Source organism: Suncus etruscus, chromosome 9 (genome assembly GCF_024139225.1).
Source record: "Suncus etruscus isolate mSunEtr1 chromosome 9, mSunEtr1.pri.cur, whole genome shotgun sequence".
In the NCBI taxonomy this organism is placed as follows: domain Eukaryota; kingdom Metazoa; phylum Chordata; class Mammalia; order Eulipotyphla; family Soricidae; genus Suncus; species Suncus etruscus.
Window position 1 is genome coordinate 17382839 of NC_064856.1, and position 13629 is coordinate 17396467.

Below are 13629 nucleotides of genomic sequence, written 5' to 3' on the forward strand. Positions count from 1 at the left end.
CTCTCTTGGAATAAACCAGACTTTATTTGCACTCTACCTCCCCTTTATTGTGAAGGTTACTATCGTATTACTGAGTTTTGGGAAACTAGTTTTCCAACTTGATTTTTTCCCCCACACATGCAAAACCTGTGCTCAGTGTTTTAAGTTATCTCTCTGGCCTGGACACTAGATTCTTAAGCTCATTCATTAATTCATTAACTTAGCAAAATAACTTTGTTTTAGTTTCTGGGTCGCACTTGCCGGTACTCAAGAGCTGTATTTGGTGGGCCCGGAGAGATAGCACAGCGGTGTTTGCCTTGCAAGCAGCCGATCCAGGACCTAAGGTGATTGGTTCAAATCCCGGTGTCCCATATGGTCCCCTGTGCCTGCCAGGAGCTATTTCTGAGCACACATCCAGGAGTAACCCCTGAGCACCGCCGGATGTGACCCAAAAAAACCAAAAAAAAAAAAAAAAAAGAGCTGTATTTGGCAGTTTGGTAGGGGGCTGCTTGTGACAGCACTTGAGAGACTGTGCCAAAGTGCCAGGAATTTAATCCTAGTTTCCTCATGCAAAACATATGCTGTAGCTCTTTGAGCTCACTTTCCTGCCTAGCAAAATAATGTTTATTTTTATTTCTTTTTGGTCCCAATGCATTTATGTTTGTTTATAAATGTATACATATTTAAGTGTTTTCATGTTGGTAGAAAAAATAATCTCATAAATAAATATGAGTTTATGAGTGCTAATGATGTATCTATATAGGTTTCTCACTAGTTGCATATGTATCATTCTGGCTGGACTGTTATCATTGAGTGTTGAGCCTATGTAGTGGGGCTGGATGGGAGCTCTCTGAATTTTCTGCTCACTTTCTGGGAATCTGCCTTTTAAAAAACTTAAAAAAAAATTTTTTTTTTGCTTGCGGGTCATACTCTGCTATGCTCTGGGCTTACTTACACCTGATTCAGGGATCATTTTTGGTGGAGCATGGTGATGCCAGTATTGAACTTGTATCAACCATGTGCAAGGCAAGAGTTCTATAGAACTACTATACTATTGCTGGGGCCATGTGGACACCATTCTTTCTGTTTGTTTTGGCCATACCTAGTGATGTTCAGGGCTTACTCCTGCTTCTATTACTCAGGAATTAGTCCTTTTTTCTATTTTTGTTTGTTCGTTTGTTTTAGGGTCACACCTGGCGGCGCTCAGGGGTTACTCCTGGCTCTGCACTCAGAAATCACTCTTCCTGCAGGCTTGCTGGAAATCAGACCGAGGTCCATCCTGGGTCGGCCACGTGGAAGGCAAATGCCCTAGCACTGTGCTATTCCTCCGGCCCCTCAGGAATTAGTCCTGACAGTACTGAGAGACTATATGGGATGCTGGCAATTGAACCCTGGTCAGCCATGTCCAAGACAAGTGTCCTACCCATTCTACTATCTCTCCAGCCCTCTGAATTTTTATTTGGGGTGTGGGAGTTTGGGCCACACCTGGCAGCACTCAGGGATTACTCCTGACTCTGCACTCAGAAATTGCTCTTGGCAGGCTTGGGGGACCATATGGGGTCCATCCTGGACTGGCTGCATGCAAGGTAAGTGCCCTACTGTTGTGCTATTGCTCCTGCCCTCCTCTGGATCCTATTCTGGTGCCCATCTTGGATCTTTTTAGTGAGCAAATCATCAGAAATTGATTAAGCAAAAAAGATTTTTGGAAAAGACTTTACAGTTTTATTTTGAAGAAGCTCTTCTGAGATCAGTATTCTCAGAATGTTGTTCAGTGTTGTTTCCATTTTTGTTTTAATTCCTTAGTGGTCCCAGATGAATTTGTCCCTAGCAGATGAAATTCCTGGACTAGACATGAAGACGAGTAGGAAGTATCATACTACAATGAAGGTGAGAATTATTCGTGCTTTCTATGTTTATAGAGTGCTTTTCAAAGGTTTTTTTTTTTTTTTTTTTTTTTTTTTTTTGTATTATGGGCCACACCCAGCAGCACTCAGGGGTTACTCAGGCTCTGCGCTCAGAAATTTCTCCTGGCTTGGGGGGACCATATTCCGGGGATCCAACCCACCTGGGTCAGACACGTGCAGCCACTGTGCTACCACTCCGGTCAGGTATTCTTTTTGGTTTGTATGATAGACCTTTCAGCCTTTTCCCTGACCCCACAAAATGTTTTTTTTTTTTTTCGGGGGGGGTGATGCTCAGGGGTTACTTCTGGCTATGCTCTCAGAAATCTCTCCTGGCTTGGGGGACCATATGGAATACCAGGAATTGAACTGCAGTTCGTCCTAGGTTAGCATGTAGAAGGCAGACGCCCTACCATTTGTGCCACCACTCTGGCCCCACAAAGTGTTTTTTTGTGCTACTGGGCTGGAACCCCTGATCTCATTGATGAGAGTATACATTCTATAGTCAAGCTGTAGGTTGGTTCCACATCCCTGGTCCCACACATATACTTTTAAATTTTATTGTATTATTATTTAGTTTATTTTTAATGAGGTAACATTGGTTTACAAAATTGTGTTTGTTTTATGGGCACAGTATTACCACATTCATCAACAAAGAGCCAATATTTTTCTACCATTGTCTATAGATTCTTTCCTGTCCACTTTCTGTACCTTAGATAACCTCAATTCTGTTGTCAGAGTCTGAGGGGTTGTCTTCATGGAACTTTGCTTTTCTCCTTGTTTTGTTCCTTTGCGTACTACCTATGAGATCATCTAGTGTTTACTCATCATGACACCTCTATTTTCATCCATGTTTCAGTAAAAAGCAAGATTTCATCTTTCTTGTAGCTCAATAGTATTCCATTGAGTCTTTGTGTGTGTATATATATTAGAATTTCTTTTTTTTTTTTTTTTTTGGTTTTTGGGCCACACCCTGTGAGGCTCAGGGGTTACTCCTGGCTATGCGCTCAGAAGTTGCTCCTGGCTTCTTGGGGGACCATATGGGATGCCGGGGGATCGAACCGCGGTCCGTCCTAGGAAAGCGCAGGCAAGGCAGGCACCTTACCTCCAGCGCCACCGCCCGGCCCCATATTAGAATTTCTTTATTCATTCATCTGTTGTCGGGCACTTGGGTTGTCCCTCATATTTTCACCTGGCAGTGGTCAGGGGCTATTCCCTTTTTACAGTGCTGGAGCGTTCCTCTTGGTGGTGTACAATAAACCATGCAGCAAAGCAGTGCGGGATCAAATCCAGGGCTGCTGTATGCAAAGCATGTGCCAGCTTGTTTATTTCTCTCTGAGATCCCTGTTTCTAGGTTTTGACTTTTGTAAATAGTGCAGCAGTGAACATAGGTATCTTTTTTGATATATATATATATATATATATATATATATTTTTTTTTTTTTTTTTTTGGTGGTCGGGGGTGGGGTGGGGAGTCCACACCTGCCAGCACTCAGGGTCACTCCTGGCTGTGTTCAGAAATCTCCCCTGGCAGACTCGGGGAACCATTTGAAACAACGTCAGTCCTGATCTGTTGAGTGCAAGGCAAATGCCATACTGCTGTGCTATCCCTTAGGCCCCTTGGATTTATATTTTTGTATTCTTTGGAGCAGAACACTTTTTTTAATCTCATTTGGTAGCTTTATTTATCTGTTTTGGGGCCACACACATTGATGCTCAGGGCTTACTCTAGCTCTGCTTTCAGGGGTCACTCCTGGTGGTGCACAGGGAACAATATAGATGCCAGGTATCAAGCCCATCAGCCATGTGCAAGGCAATTGTACTATTGCTTTGACCCTAGTAATTTTATTTTTTTATTTTTCTTTTTCTTGACTTTTGAGTCACACCTGGCAGTGCTCAGGGGTTACTCCTGGCTCTATGCCCAGAAATCGCTCCAGCAGGCTCTGGGGACCATATGGGATGTCGGGATTCAAACCACCAACCTTCTGCATGCTAGGCAAACGCCTTACCTCCATGCTATCTCTCTGGCCCCTAGTAATTTTTATTTTTAAGTCTTTGAGAAATCATGTTTTCAATAGAGATGAGACTCAGAAATCGCCCCTGGCAAGCTCCAGGGACCATATGGGACGCTGAGAATTGAACTACTATCTGTCCTGGGTTGGCTGCATGCAAGGCAAATGCCTTACCACTGTGCTATCTCTCCGGCCCTATAATGGATTTTTTTTTTTTTTTGCTTTTTGGGCTACACCCAGTGATGCTCAGGGATTATGCCTGGCTCTGCGCTCAGAAATCGCTCCTGGCTTGGGGGACCATATATGGAATGCTAGGGAATGAACCCAGGTCTGTCCTGGGTCAACACAAATGCCCTACTGCTGCGCAGTCGCTCCAGCCCCTGGAAATATTTTTAAATATATTCAGTTGTATTTTATTTTAGCCACACCCAGCAATAGGGAAGGGAAAAAGGAAGCCTGATTAGTGTGCTAGGTGCTATAGGGTGGTTCCAGCCTGGTAGCAGGTGGGATTGGGGTGGGCAGGACACTACTCTTTGATTTCCCTTAGACTGAGGGAAGCTGTCAGTAGGGTCTCACTCTACCCCAGAGTGCAGTGCAGGTGTCTAATTCAGTTGTCTTCCATGTTATATATGCATTCTACCACTTGGGCCATATTCCCAGTCCCACAAGTATACTTATATCTTTTTCTTTTGCAACTAATTTTTGTTCTTTTCTTTTATTTGATAAATAGCTTTCTTCCACCAAGGATTCCCGGCAACCTGTTGAGGAAAAGGTTGGCACCTTTACAAAGATAATTGAGGCCATGGGTTTCACAGGACCTTTAAAATACAGTAAATGGGTAAGGTCTTTAAGTTCTTTCCAGTTCTCTTTTTTCACTGGATTCTTTCTGATCATAAATGATTTTTAAAGCTCTTCTTTTGTTTCTGTGATATTTACACATTGTTTTGAGAGCTTCAGTGATGTTACACATTGTTTTGAGAGCTCTAGGTATTATCCATACTTCCTTTTTCCAAACCAGACTTATTATTATTTTGGTTTTTGGGACATACTCGGCAGTGCTCAGGGTTTACTCCAGTTACTTCTGCTTCTATGCTCAGATATTATTCCTGGCAGCCTGCGGGGACCATATGGGATGCCGAGGATCAAACCCAGGTTGGCCATGTATGAGGCAAACACCCTATTGGCTTTGCTATCATTCTGGCCTCTGTATTCTCTCTATTCTTTATCCTGATTTTTAAAAAAGTATCTTTTAAGCAGGCAAAGCAGTTAAGACTCAACCTTACAGGCTCTTGATATGTGATTTACCATATAGATGGATTCTAAAAAATTAACTGGGCAAATATTCTGATGAGCAGTGTTCTATTTTTATTTATTTATTTATTTATTTATTTACTTATTTACTTATTTATTTATTTTCTTTTGTGGGTAGTGTTCTTAAAGAAGTACTACTTTATTCCCTGATCCCCACTGTTAGAGTAACCAATTTTTACCCTAGGATTATTATTCTTTGCTTGTGCTTGTCACTCATGGACTGGAAGTTCCTCTGGTTTGGTCCCCTTCCCCTACCTGTTTTCCACCCATGGGGGTAGTTCTTTTCTTCCCAATAAAGACATCTGGTCAAAGAAACTTCTGTGTTTTCGGTTCACGGTTAGCCTGTTGGCCTGCAGGTAGATAGCTTGTGGTGGACGTTTCTGAACCAGTTTTATCTCCTTAAAAAAAAAGGTGTAATAGATGTCTCATCTCCCAGTCCTGGGGGATTTGGGGAAGGGGGGTCTGGAAACAAATAATCCACACAAGGTTAAGGAGATGACAAGCACAAGCAAAGAAGAATTATCCTGAATAGGGTAAAAACTGGTTACTTCAACATCTACCAAGAGTGATCCCTGAGCACAGCCAGGTGTGGCCCCAAAACAATACAAACAAACAAACAACATGGAAATATTACTCTCTGGTTAATTCGTTTTATTTTGTTTGTTTTGGGGCCACACCAAGTGATGCTCAGGGGTTACTCCTGGCTATGTGCTCAGAAATTACTCCTGGTTTGGGGGACCATATGGGATGCTGGGGATTGAACCAAGGCCTGTCCTGGGTCAGTCGCATGCAAAGCAAACATGCTATCACTGCACTATTGCACTAGCCCCTATTCATTTGTTTTTTATTAGGTCTTTGTAGTAACTCTGAAAATTTATTCCCATTTTAGATTAGCTAATTAACTGTGATTTATTTATTCCTTACTATGGAGGGATATTTGCTACCTGTTTGTTATTTCTAGTTAACTCTTGGGCTATTACATTATATGCTGTTTGGTTGCTTTGCTAAGTGAATGAATTTCTTCCTTGTATCAGATGTATACTGTTTCTAGACTTCTAAGACAGTGCTTCTATTCACATATTAATCAGCCCACTTATTGTCCCAGTATTATCATTTCTTTCTACCATTATTGCAGAAGCACTTTTTAATGTTTTTAAGGTTACTAGACTATTGAATGAGACTAAATATATATATATTAAAGCAAGCCAATATAAAGCAGTAGAGAAGCTTTTCTAGACTTTTGTCACAACATGAACAAAGTAATGTGAATCATCCCATTCTAGCAAGTTAAATTTCAATTTCAGTTTCTTCTGGGATTTTTTTTATTTTATTTATTGGTTTTTGGCTCACACCCAACCTGAGTTCGATCTGTGGCATCACATATGGTATGCCATGCTCACCTGGAATAATTCCTGAATGAGGAGCCAGGAGTAATCCATGATTATTGCTGAGTATTACCCAAAAACCAGAGAGTAATGTCCTATAGAATGAACTGGAATGCAATTTTTCCTTTTGTTTTCTGGAAGAAGTATTATAGATTTGGTTATTTTTTTTACAATGTTGGATAAATTTTTGTAGTAATGTTTTTGAGACTAGTGTTTTGTTTTGTTTTGTTTTTGTGGGAAAGATTTCTAAAAAAAAATTGAAGGAGAAATCCTGCTTGGTGGCACAGTGCTCAGGCACCAGCAGAGCTGGCATGACTGTGGTGCTGGAGATCAAGCCCAGGGCTCCCACATGTAAAGCATACCCTCCAGCACTTTGCTTTATCTACTGGCCCTTTGGAAGAGATTTAACCACACATCCAATTCCTTCTATAGATACAGGATCTTTCATGATATCTATTTATTCTAGCAAGTTCTAGTAGTTTTTGTCTTTCAAGGAGTTCATCCATTTTACCTGACCAAATTTATTGGTTTCAAGTTGTTCCTAAGGTTCTTTTCTTAGATAACAAAATCTTTAGAATATATTATCCCCTGAGTCCCAGTCATTTGTTTTTATTCTTTTTTGCGTGTTCTAACTATAGTTTTTTGTCAATTTTGACATTACAAAGTACTTTGAGGGATAATAGACTGGTCCTTCTACTGTATTTAAATTTTTTAGAATTTTGGTTGGAATGATAGTTGCTTTGCTTGCTGCTTGACTGAGTTTGATCTTTGGCATCCTCTTTGGTCTTCCAAAGCCCTGCCAAGAAGTCATTCTGAGCACAGAGCCAGGAGTAAGTCCTGAGCTCAGCTGGTTGTGGGCCTTCATCCTTCTCTCATTCCCAGAAAGACCCCCACAAAACCAAAACCAAAACCAAAACCAAATGACCCACAAATAAAATTTTTATAATTTTTTATTTAAAGACAGTCTTTTGGGGCTGGAGAGATAATCAGCAAACAGAGAACATGTTTTGTGTGCAGGAGGCTTGGGTTTGATCTTTGGCACCATGTGTCCTGTGAGCACTGTTGGGAGCATCCCCTTAATACTACCTCTTGTGGCCCCAAACCTATATAAATAAATAAATAATCTATTAATCAGCAAACTATACAATTTAGAAAATATAGGAAAAAAATTACCCTTTCTCTAAGTGGGAGCGGTTAAAAAAAGACCTAATTTTGCTCTGGAGATATCTCAGAGGACTATTGCTTTGCATACCAGAGACCCTGGTTTGATTGTTGCACTACATGCTCCCTAGAATACCACCAGGAGCAACAGAAGGATTGAAGTTTTTGTTGGTTTACATTGGTCAGAAGAATTGATAAGTTTTTAATATAAAGGGGTTTGGATGATAGAGTTACTGTAGACGATACTACAGTGACACAAAGGCTCAATTATGATGAAATGGGTTAGAATTAAAGGTGAGGTATTATGTAATTATTTGGTTTTTGGGTCACACCCAGCAGCACTCAGGGGTTACTCCTGGCTCTACGCTCATAACTCACAACTCACTCGTGGCAGGCTCAGGGGACCATATGGGATGCCGGGATTTGAATCATTTTCCTTCTGCATGCAAGGCAAATGCCTTACCTCTATGCTATCTCTCCGGCCCTGTAGTATGTAATTATTAGAAAATCTTTTTTGCAGTTTATGCTGAAATCCTAAAGTAGGAAAATAGTGTTCATATAAATCACTAGTTTTTATTTATTTTGTATTTATTTATTTATTTTTGGAGGCCACACCCGTTGACACTCAGGGGTTACTCCTGGCTATGCGCTCAGAAATCGCTCCTGGCTTGGGGGGACCATATGGGATGTCGGGGGATAGAACCAGGGTCCACCTAGGCTAGCACTTGTAAGGCTAGTAAGGCCTTACTTCTAGCTCCACTGCTCCGGCCCCTAAATCACTAGTTTTTAATTTTTTTTTTGGATCCTGGTACCAATGATCCTCAATTCTGGAAAGTTCTTGTCAATGATTTCTATACTTCACATTTCTTTATCACATTTGTCTTCCTGTTCTTTGAGGAGTGTGATGATGTTTACATTGTTTCTCTTGAACCAGAATAGTTCTCTGATATGCTTTTTAGACTATTTTCCACCTTCTGTTGTTTTTCTAGCGATTTCCTCCTCATCTTGGATCTCTTTTATCTTTTGCTCAGCTTCTGTTATTCTGATATTTAGAGCTTCTACTTACTTTTTATTTATTTAATTAAATTAAATTAATTAATTTTTGGGTCACACTTGGCAGCATTCAGGGGTTACTCCTGGCTCTCTGCTCAGAAATTGCTCTTGGCAGGCACAGGGATGCCGGGATTTGAACCACTGTCCTTCTGCATGCAAGGCAAATGCCTTACCTCCATGCTATCTCTCCGGCCCCTATTTTTATTTATTTTTTGTTTTTGGGCCACACCCGATGGCACTTAGGGTTTACTCCTGGCCGTGCGCTCAGAAATTGCTCCTGGCAGGCTCGGGGGATCATATGAGATGCCAGAGATTGAACCTGGGTTTGCCCTGGGTCAGCAGCATGCAAGGCAAATGCCCTACTGCTATCACTCCGGTCCATCTACTTACTTTTTTATATTTCTGACCATGTTCTTCATTTCTGACTGTCATATTTTTTTAAATTTAGAATCTCATACTTTCTAGTGATTTGTTGATTACCTGTACTATTGTATTTTTATCATAGCTTTAAACTCATTGAACATTCTCATAGTATCACTAAAGAATGTCTGAGGATTTACTGAGCTTTTTGTTCACTGAGCTTGGTGGGCTTCTTTTTTTCCCCATTGTTTCTCTAGTGTTCTTACTGTATTAGGGGTGGATCTTTGTAGATTAAGCTTAAGGTTGTTCTCTGTCTGCTCTGCCCATCTTCACAGAGTAACAGGAAATCTAACTGAGTAGCATGTAATTTGTTGAGTAGATTGGTCACAGGGCCACATATGCAGTCATGTCCTTCAGGAGCTGGGATGGTAGACCAACAAAAATAGCAAACAAGTAACTGTAGTGTGGGCCCTCAGTATGGTTCAGGTCAGTATGGAGGTTGCTTTGGGATCCACATAGGGTAAGGCTCTGAATAGGCCCAATGATATCAGCCAAAGGAGGCCTCACTTGCGATGGTAAAACAGCATCCCAGATGGGATGGTTAGTATTTTTTAAATTTTAGACACCAAGTTTTACAATATGGCAATGATAAGGTTTTATACATAAAATGTTCCAATGTATGGCCTCCACCAGAGAGTCTGCCTACCTTCCCTCCTCTCCTCCCTTGATCCTCTACTGTAGTAAGCTCAGTTAGGAAATACATGTGTTTAATAGGTATCCAATTTGGTTAGAGATAGTTTGAACTCTTCCTTCTAGTTGAAATGTAAGGTCCTATCATCTACCTCTAATGACATCAGAATATTCATTCCCTTGGTCATATCTGAGTATTTTATTTCTTTGTTTAGAAGATTAAGATCGCCGCCTTGCGCATGTATACTAGCTGTGTGGAGAAAACTGACTTCGAGGAATTCTTTTTAAGTAAGTTACTGATTTTTTTTCTTTTAGTTTTATTGTTGATTCATTCTCTTTACTTTTTTGTTGTTAATGTTGTATGACCAGAGATTATACACACATAATTGTGGTAATTATAGTGTTTGTACACAAGACTCAAGTTATGTGACTGGAAATCAGTCCTAACACTATGCATCATGAAAGGTTGAATTGCCAGGCATATGAAGCAGAACTGTTAGGATTATTTTCAGCAATCTGAATGTCACTGGGGATTAAACTCATGACTTCTTACATGAAGAACAAGCACTTAACTATGACACATTTTCTGATTTTTGAAACTATCTTGAATTCTAAAGAGTTTGGGGTAAAATAGAGAATATAATGTAATATAATGTTCTTAGCATTACATCAATTTTTAATTGTTTTTGTTTTGGGGCCACACCCAGCAATGCTTAGGGGTCACTCTGGGTGATGCTTGGGGAAGACCTACAGTGACGGAGAACAAATTCAGGCCTCCTGCATGCACTTAGCATGCTAAGCTGTCTTTCTAGCCTCAGCATTGCTGCTTTGAATTTTTGGTATTTTAGGATTTAGTTTCTGGAAGTATGGAGAGCCTCAGGTAGCTGACCAGTGTCATCCTTACTTCCTCCCCCAACAAAAATGAGACCATTTTTACCCAGTAGGAGAGAGACCATGATCACAAAGGTGGTTTTTCCTGGGCAACTCTTTTTCTTTACACTTTAGATGTAAAGTCTTTTCCTTTACATTTTGATCTCCTGGACTTGCCAAATGTGGTAAATTAACTATACTTCTTAGGTGGTGGAGGACTGCATTTATGCTTTCCCATAAAAATGTAAAAATATGGGGGTTGGAGCAATAACACAGCAGGTAGGGCATTTGCCTTGCATGTGGCCAATCCTGGTTCCATCTCCAGCATCCCATATGGTCCCCCAAGCCTGCCAGAGTAATTTCTGAGTGAATATCTAGGAGTAACTCCTGAACACCTCTGAGAATGGCCACCCCCCCCCCCCAAATATATATATATAGGGACTAAGAGTGATTGATAGGATAGCAGCCAATTTGTGTTTGATCCCTGGCATGATATAGACTACCAGGAATAATCCCTGAATGCAAGCACTGCTGACTATAACCCAAGAGGGAAATAAAGAAAAGATGAAAAAAAGACCACCAGTGTTATTTCATAAAGATTTTATGACCTTTCTCATAACAGTATGTCTTTCAGCCTCTGGAACAGTCAGCCTGTAATGAAATGTCAAAGCGATAGAATCTCTGTCACCTCAGAGCCTAAAATGTTCCAAGGCTTAAGTCCAGCATATTGGGGATTCAGCCTGGTAAGATGCCTCAGCTGAGGGCTCAAGTAATCGTATAGCAAGTAGGGTACTTGCCTTGCTAAATCTGCCATTGAGCTACCTACTGCCATTGAGCCACATCTCTAGTTTTATCAGTTTCTTTGGCACTGTTCTGTATCTAGGCTCTTAAGTTGTTGTCAGATCTTGGAATTAAAAAATAATACTTTAAATTGCACTGCATATGTGTGCTTATACATTTTAAAAAATATTTTTGTGTTCTTGGAATAGATAACAGTGAGTTTTATTGGACCAGATGATAGTTCTAGTTCAATATAGGGGGGCGAGTGAAGAATTTGGGCCATATCCTGCATTGCTCAGGGCTTACTTCTGGCTTTGGGCTTAGTGGTGCTTGGGAGACCACGTGTAGTGCTAATGAGCAAACTGGGTCTGCCCTGTGCAAGGCAAGCAGCTTACCTGTTGTGCTATCTCTCTGGCCCCTTAAACCCTTGCCTCACACCATCTTTATAGAAATGAAAACTGAGACACTGAGAAGTTAAGTAACTTTATCCAGAGTCATAAAGTGGGAAGAGAAAAAGTCAGAGTTCTGAATCAGGCAACCTACCCGAGAGCCTGCATTAAATGAATAGCTTGGAATACTATTATAGTAATATATTACTAACAGTAACATATTACTAAGAGTAACATATTTATTTTTTTTTTTTTTTTTTTTTTTTTTGGTTTTTGGGCCACACCCGGTAACGCTCAGGGGTTACTCCTGGCTATGCGCTCAGAAGTCGCTCCTGGCTTGGGGGACCATATGGGACGCCGGGGGATCGAACCGCGGTCCGTCTCCTAGGCTAGCGCAGGTAAGGCAGGCACCTTACCTCCAGCGCCACCGCCCGGCCCCGACATATTTATTTTTATCCAACTTTGTGTGAAGGAAGTGACTAGTTTCAGAAAATAATACAGCGAGTTTGTATTTGAGCACAATTAAACTTTGAAGTGTTTAAATGTTTATTTTCTGAATGTTTATTGAGTTAAACAAGCAATTGCTTTTTTCCCTCCATTTGTTTTTATTTTGGGGGCTATGCCAGGCTGTACTCAGGGCTTACTCCTGGCTCTCCGCTCAGGTATTACTCCTCTTTTTTTTTTTGTTGTTTTTTTGTTTTTTTGGATTAGACCCAGCGGTGCTCAGGGGTTACTCCTGGCTCTGCGCTCAGAAGTCACTCCTGGCAGGCTGGGGGGGACCATATAGGATGCGGGATTCAAACCTGGGTCTGTCCTGTATTGGCCTCGTGCAAGGCATAAATGCCTTACTGCTGTGCTATTACTCCAGCCCCTCAGGTATCACTTTTGATGACACTTGGGGGACTGTGATGCTGGAGATTGAACTTTGGTTAGTCACATCCAAGGCAAAAACCTTACCTGTTGCACTAGCTATCCAGCTCTAAAAACTACTGCTTGCAATAAAATATTCAGTAGTCTTATTTTTCAGCTTTTATTCTATGTGTTTCTTTTCTGACCTCAGTTGGTATTGGATTCAGTCATCTACCAGCTCTTTGCCCATTCTCAGCCCTAAACCGACACCCGAAGGGAAAATTGTGACCCTAGTCCAGCTGCTGGCTACTTCATATTTGCTTTCCAGCCCAAGAACTGATTTCCCTATTTTAGAAAATTGGAAAGGCTCCTAGAGGCTGCTGAGAGGCTTTGATGTAGAGGTAGCAATTGAACAGATTGTCCTTTAGAAGCAGCCAAATTTCATTTTCCAGATTGAAAGACGGACTTCCAAGAAAACTTTTCTTTTTAATGTTTTGTTGTAGCATCCAAAAAAGAACTAACTTCAGATCCGGGCTTACAGTTTCTCATGGCTATTCTTATTTTAGGTGGAGGGTGGTTGGCCCATACTCAGATGGCATGTGATTTAATAGCTTCATGACTCGCCAGACCAGCCTTCACCTCCATCCTGCTGGACTCCAAGAGGAAGTCCACTTGACAGCTGCTGGGCACCTCCCAATAAGCTTACCAGAGTATTTTGGTGTTACTTCTTGATAGACCTGGGCTTGAACCCCAGTCCTGCTACTAGCTTACTAACATTGTAACTGCCTACAAATAAACTTGGCCTTTTTGAGTTTGTTTACTCTATTTAATTTTAAAACAAGGATTATAGTGCCTCCACAAAAGTGAGATTAAATGAGATAATTTGACA

At 41.0% G+C, this 13629-nt stretch overlaps 1 protein-coding gene across 2 annotated transcripts in view; it reads left to right on the plus strand.

Moving 5' to 3' along the window:
* The window catches only part of LOC126017412 (ubiquinol-cytochrome-c reductase complex assembly factor 1), a 132479-nt gene that overhangs the window by 32137 nt on the left and 86713 nt on the right, over positions 1-13629 (plus strand). For both annotated transcript variants that reach the window (XM_049779333.1, XM_049779334.1), the window contains exons 3-5: positions 1783-1866; positions 4623-4730; positions 10068-10140. In XM_049779333.1, the coding sequence (XP_049635290.1) occupies positions 1783-1866; positions 4623-4730; positions 10068-10140 (265 nt within the window). The remainder of the gene's footprint in view (positions 1-1782; positions 1867-4622; positions 4731-10067; positions 10141-13629) is intronic.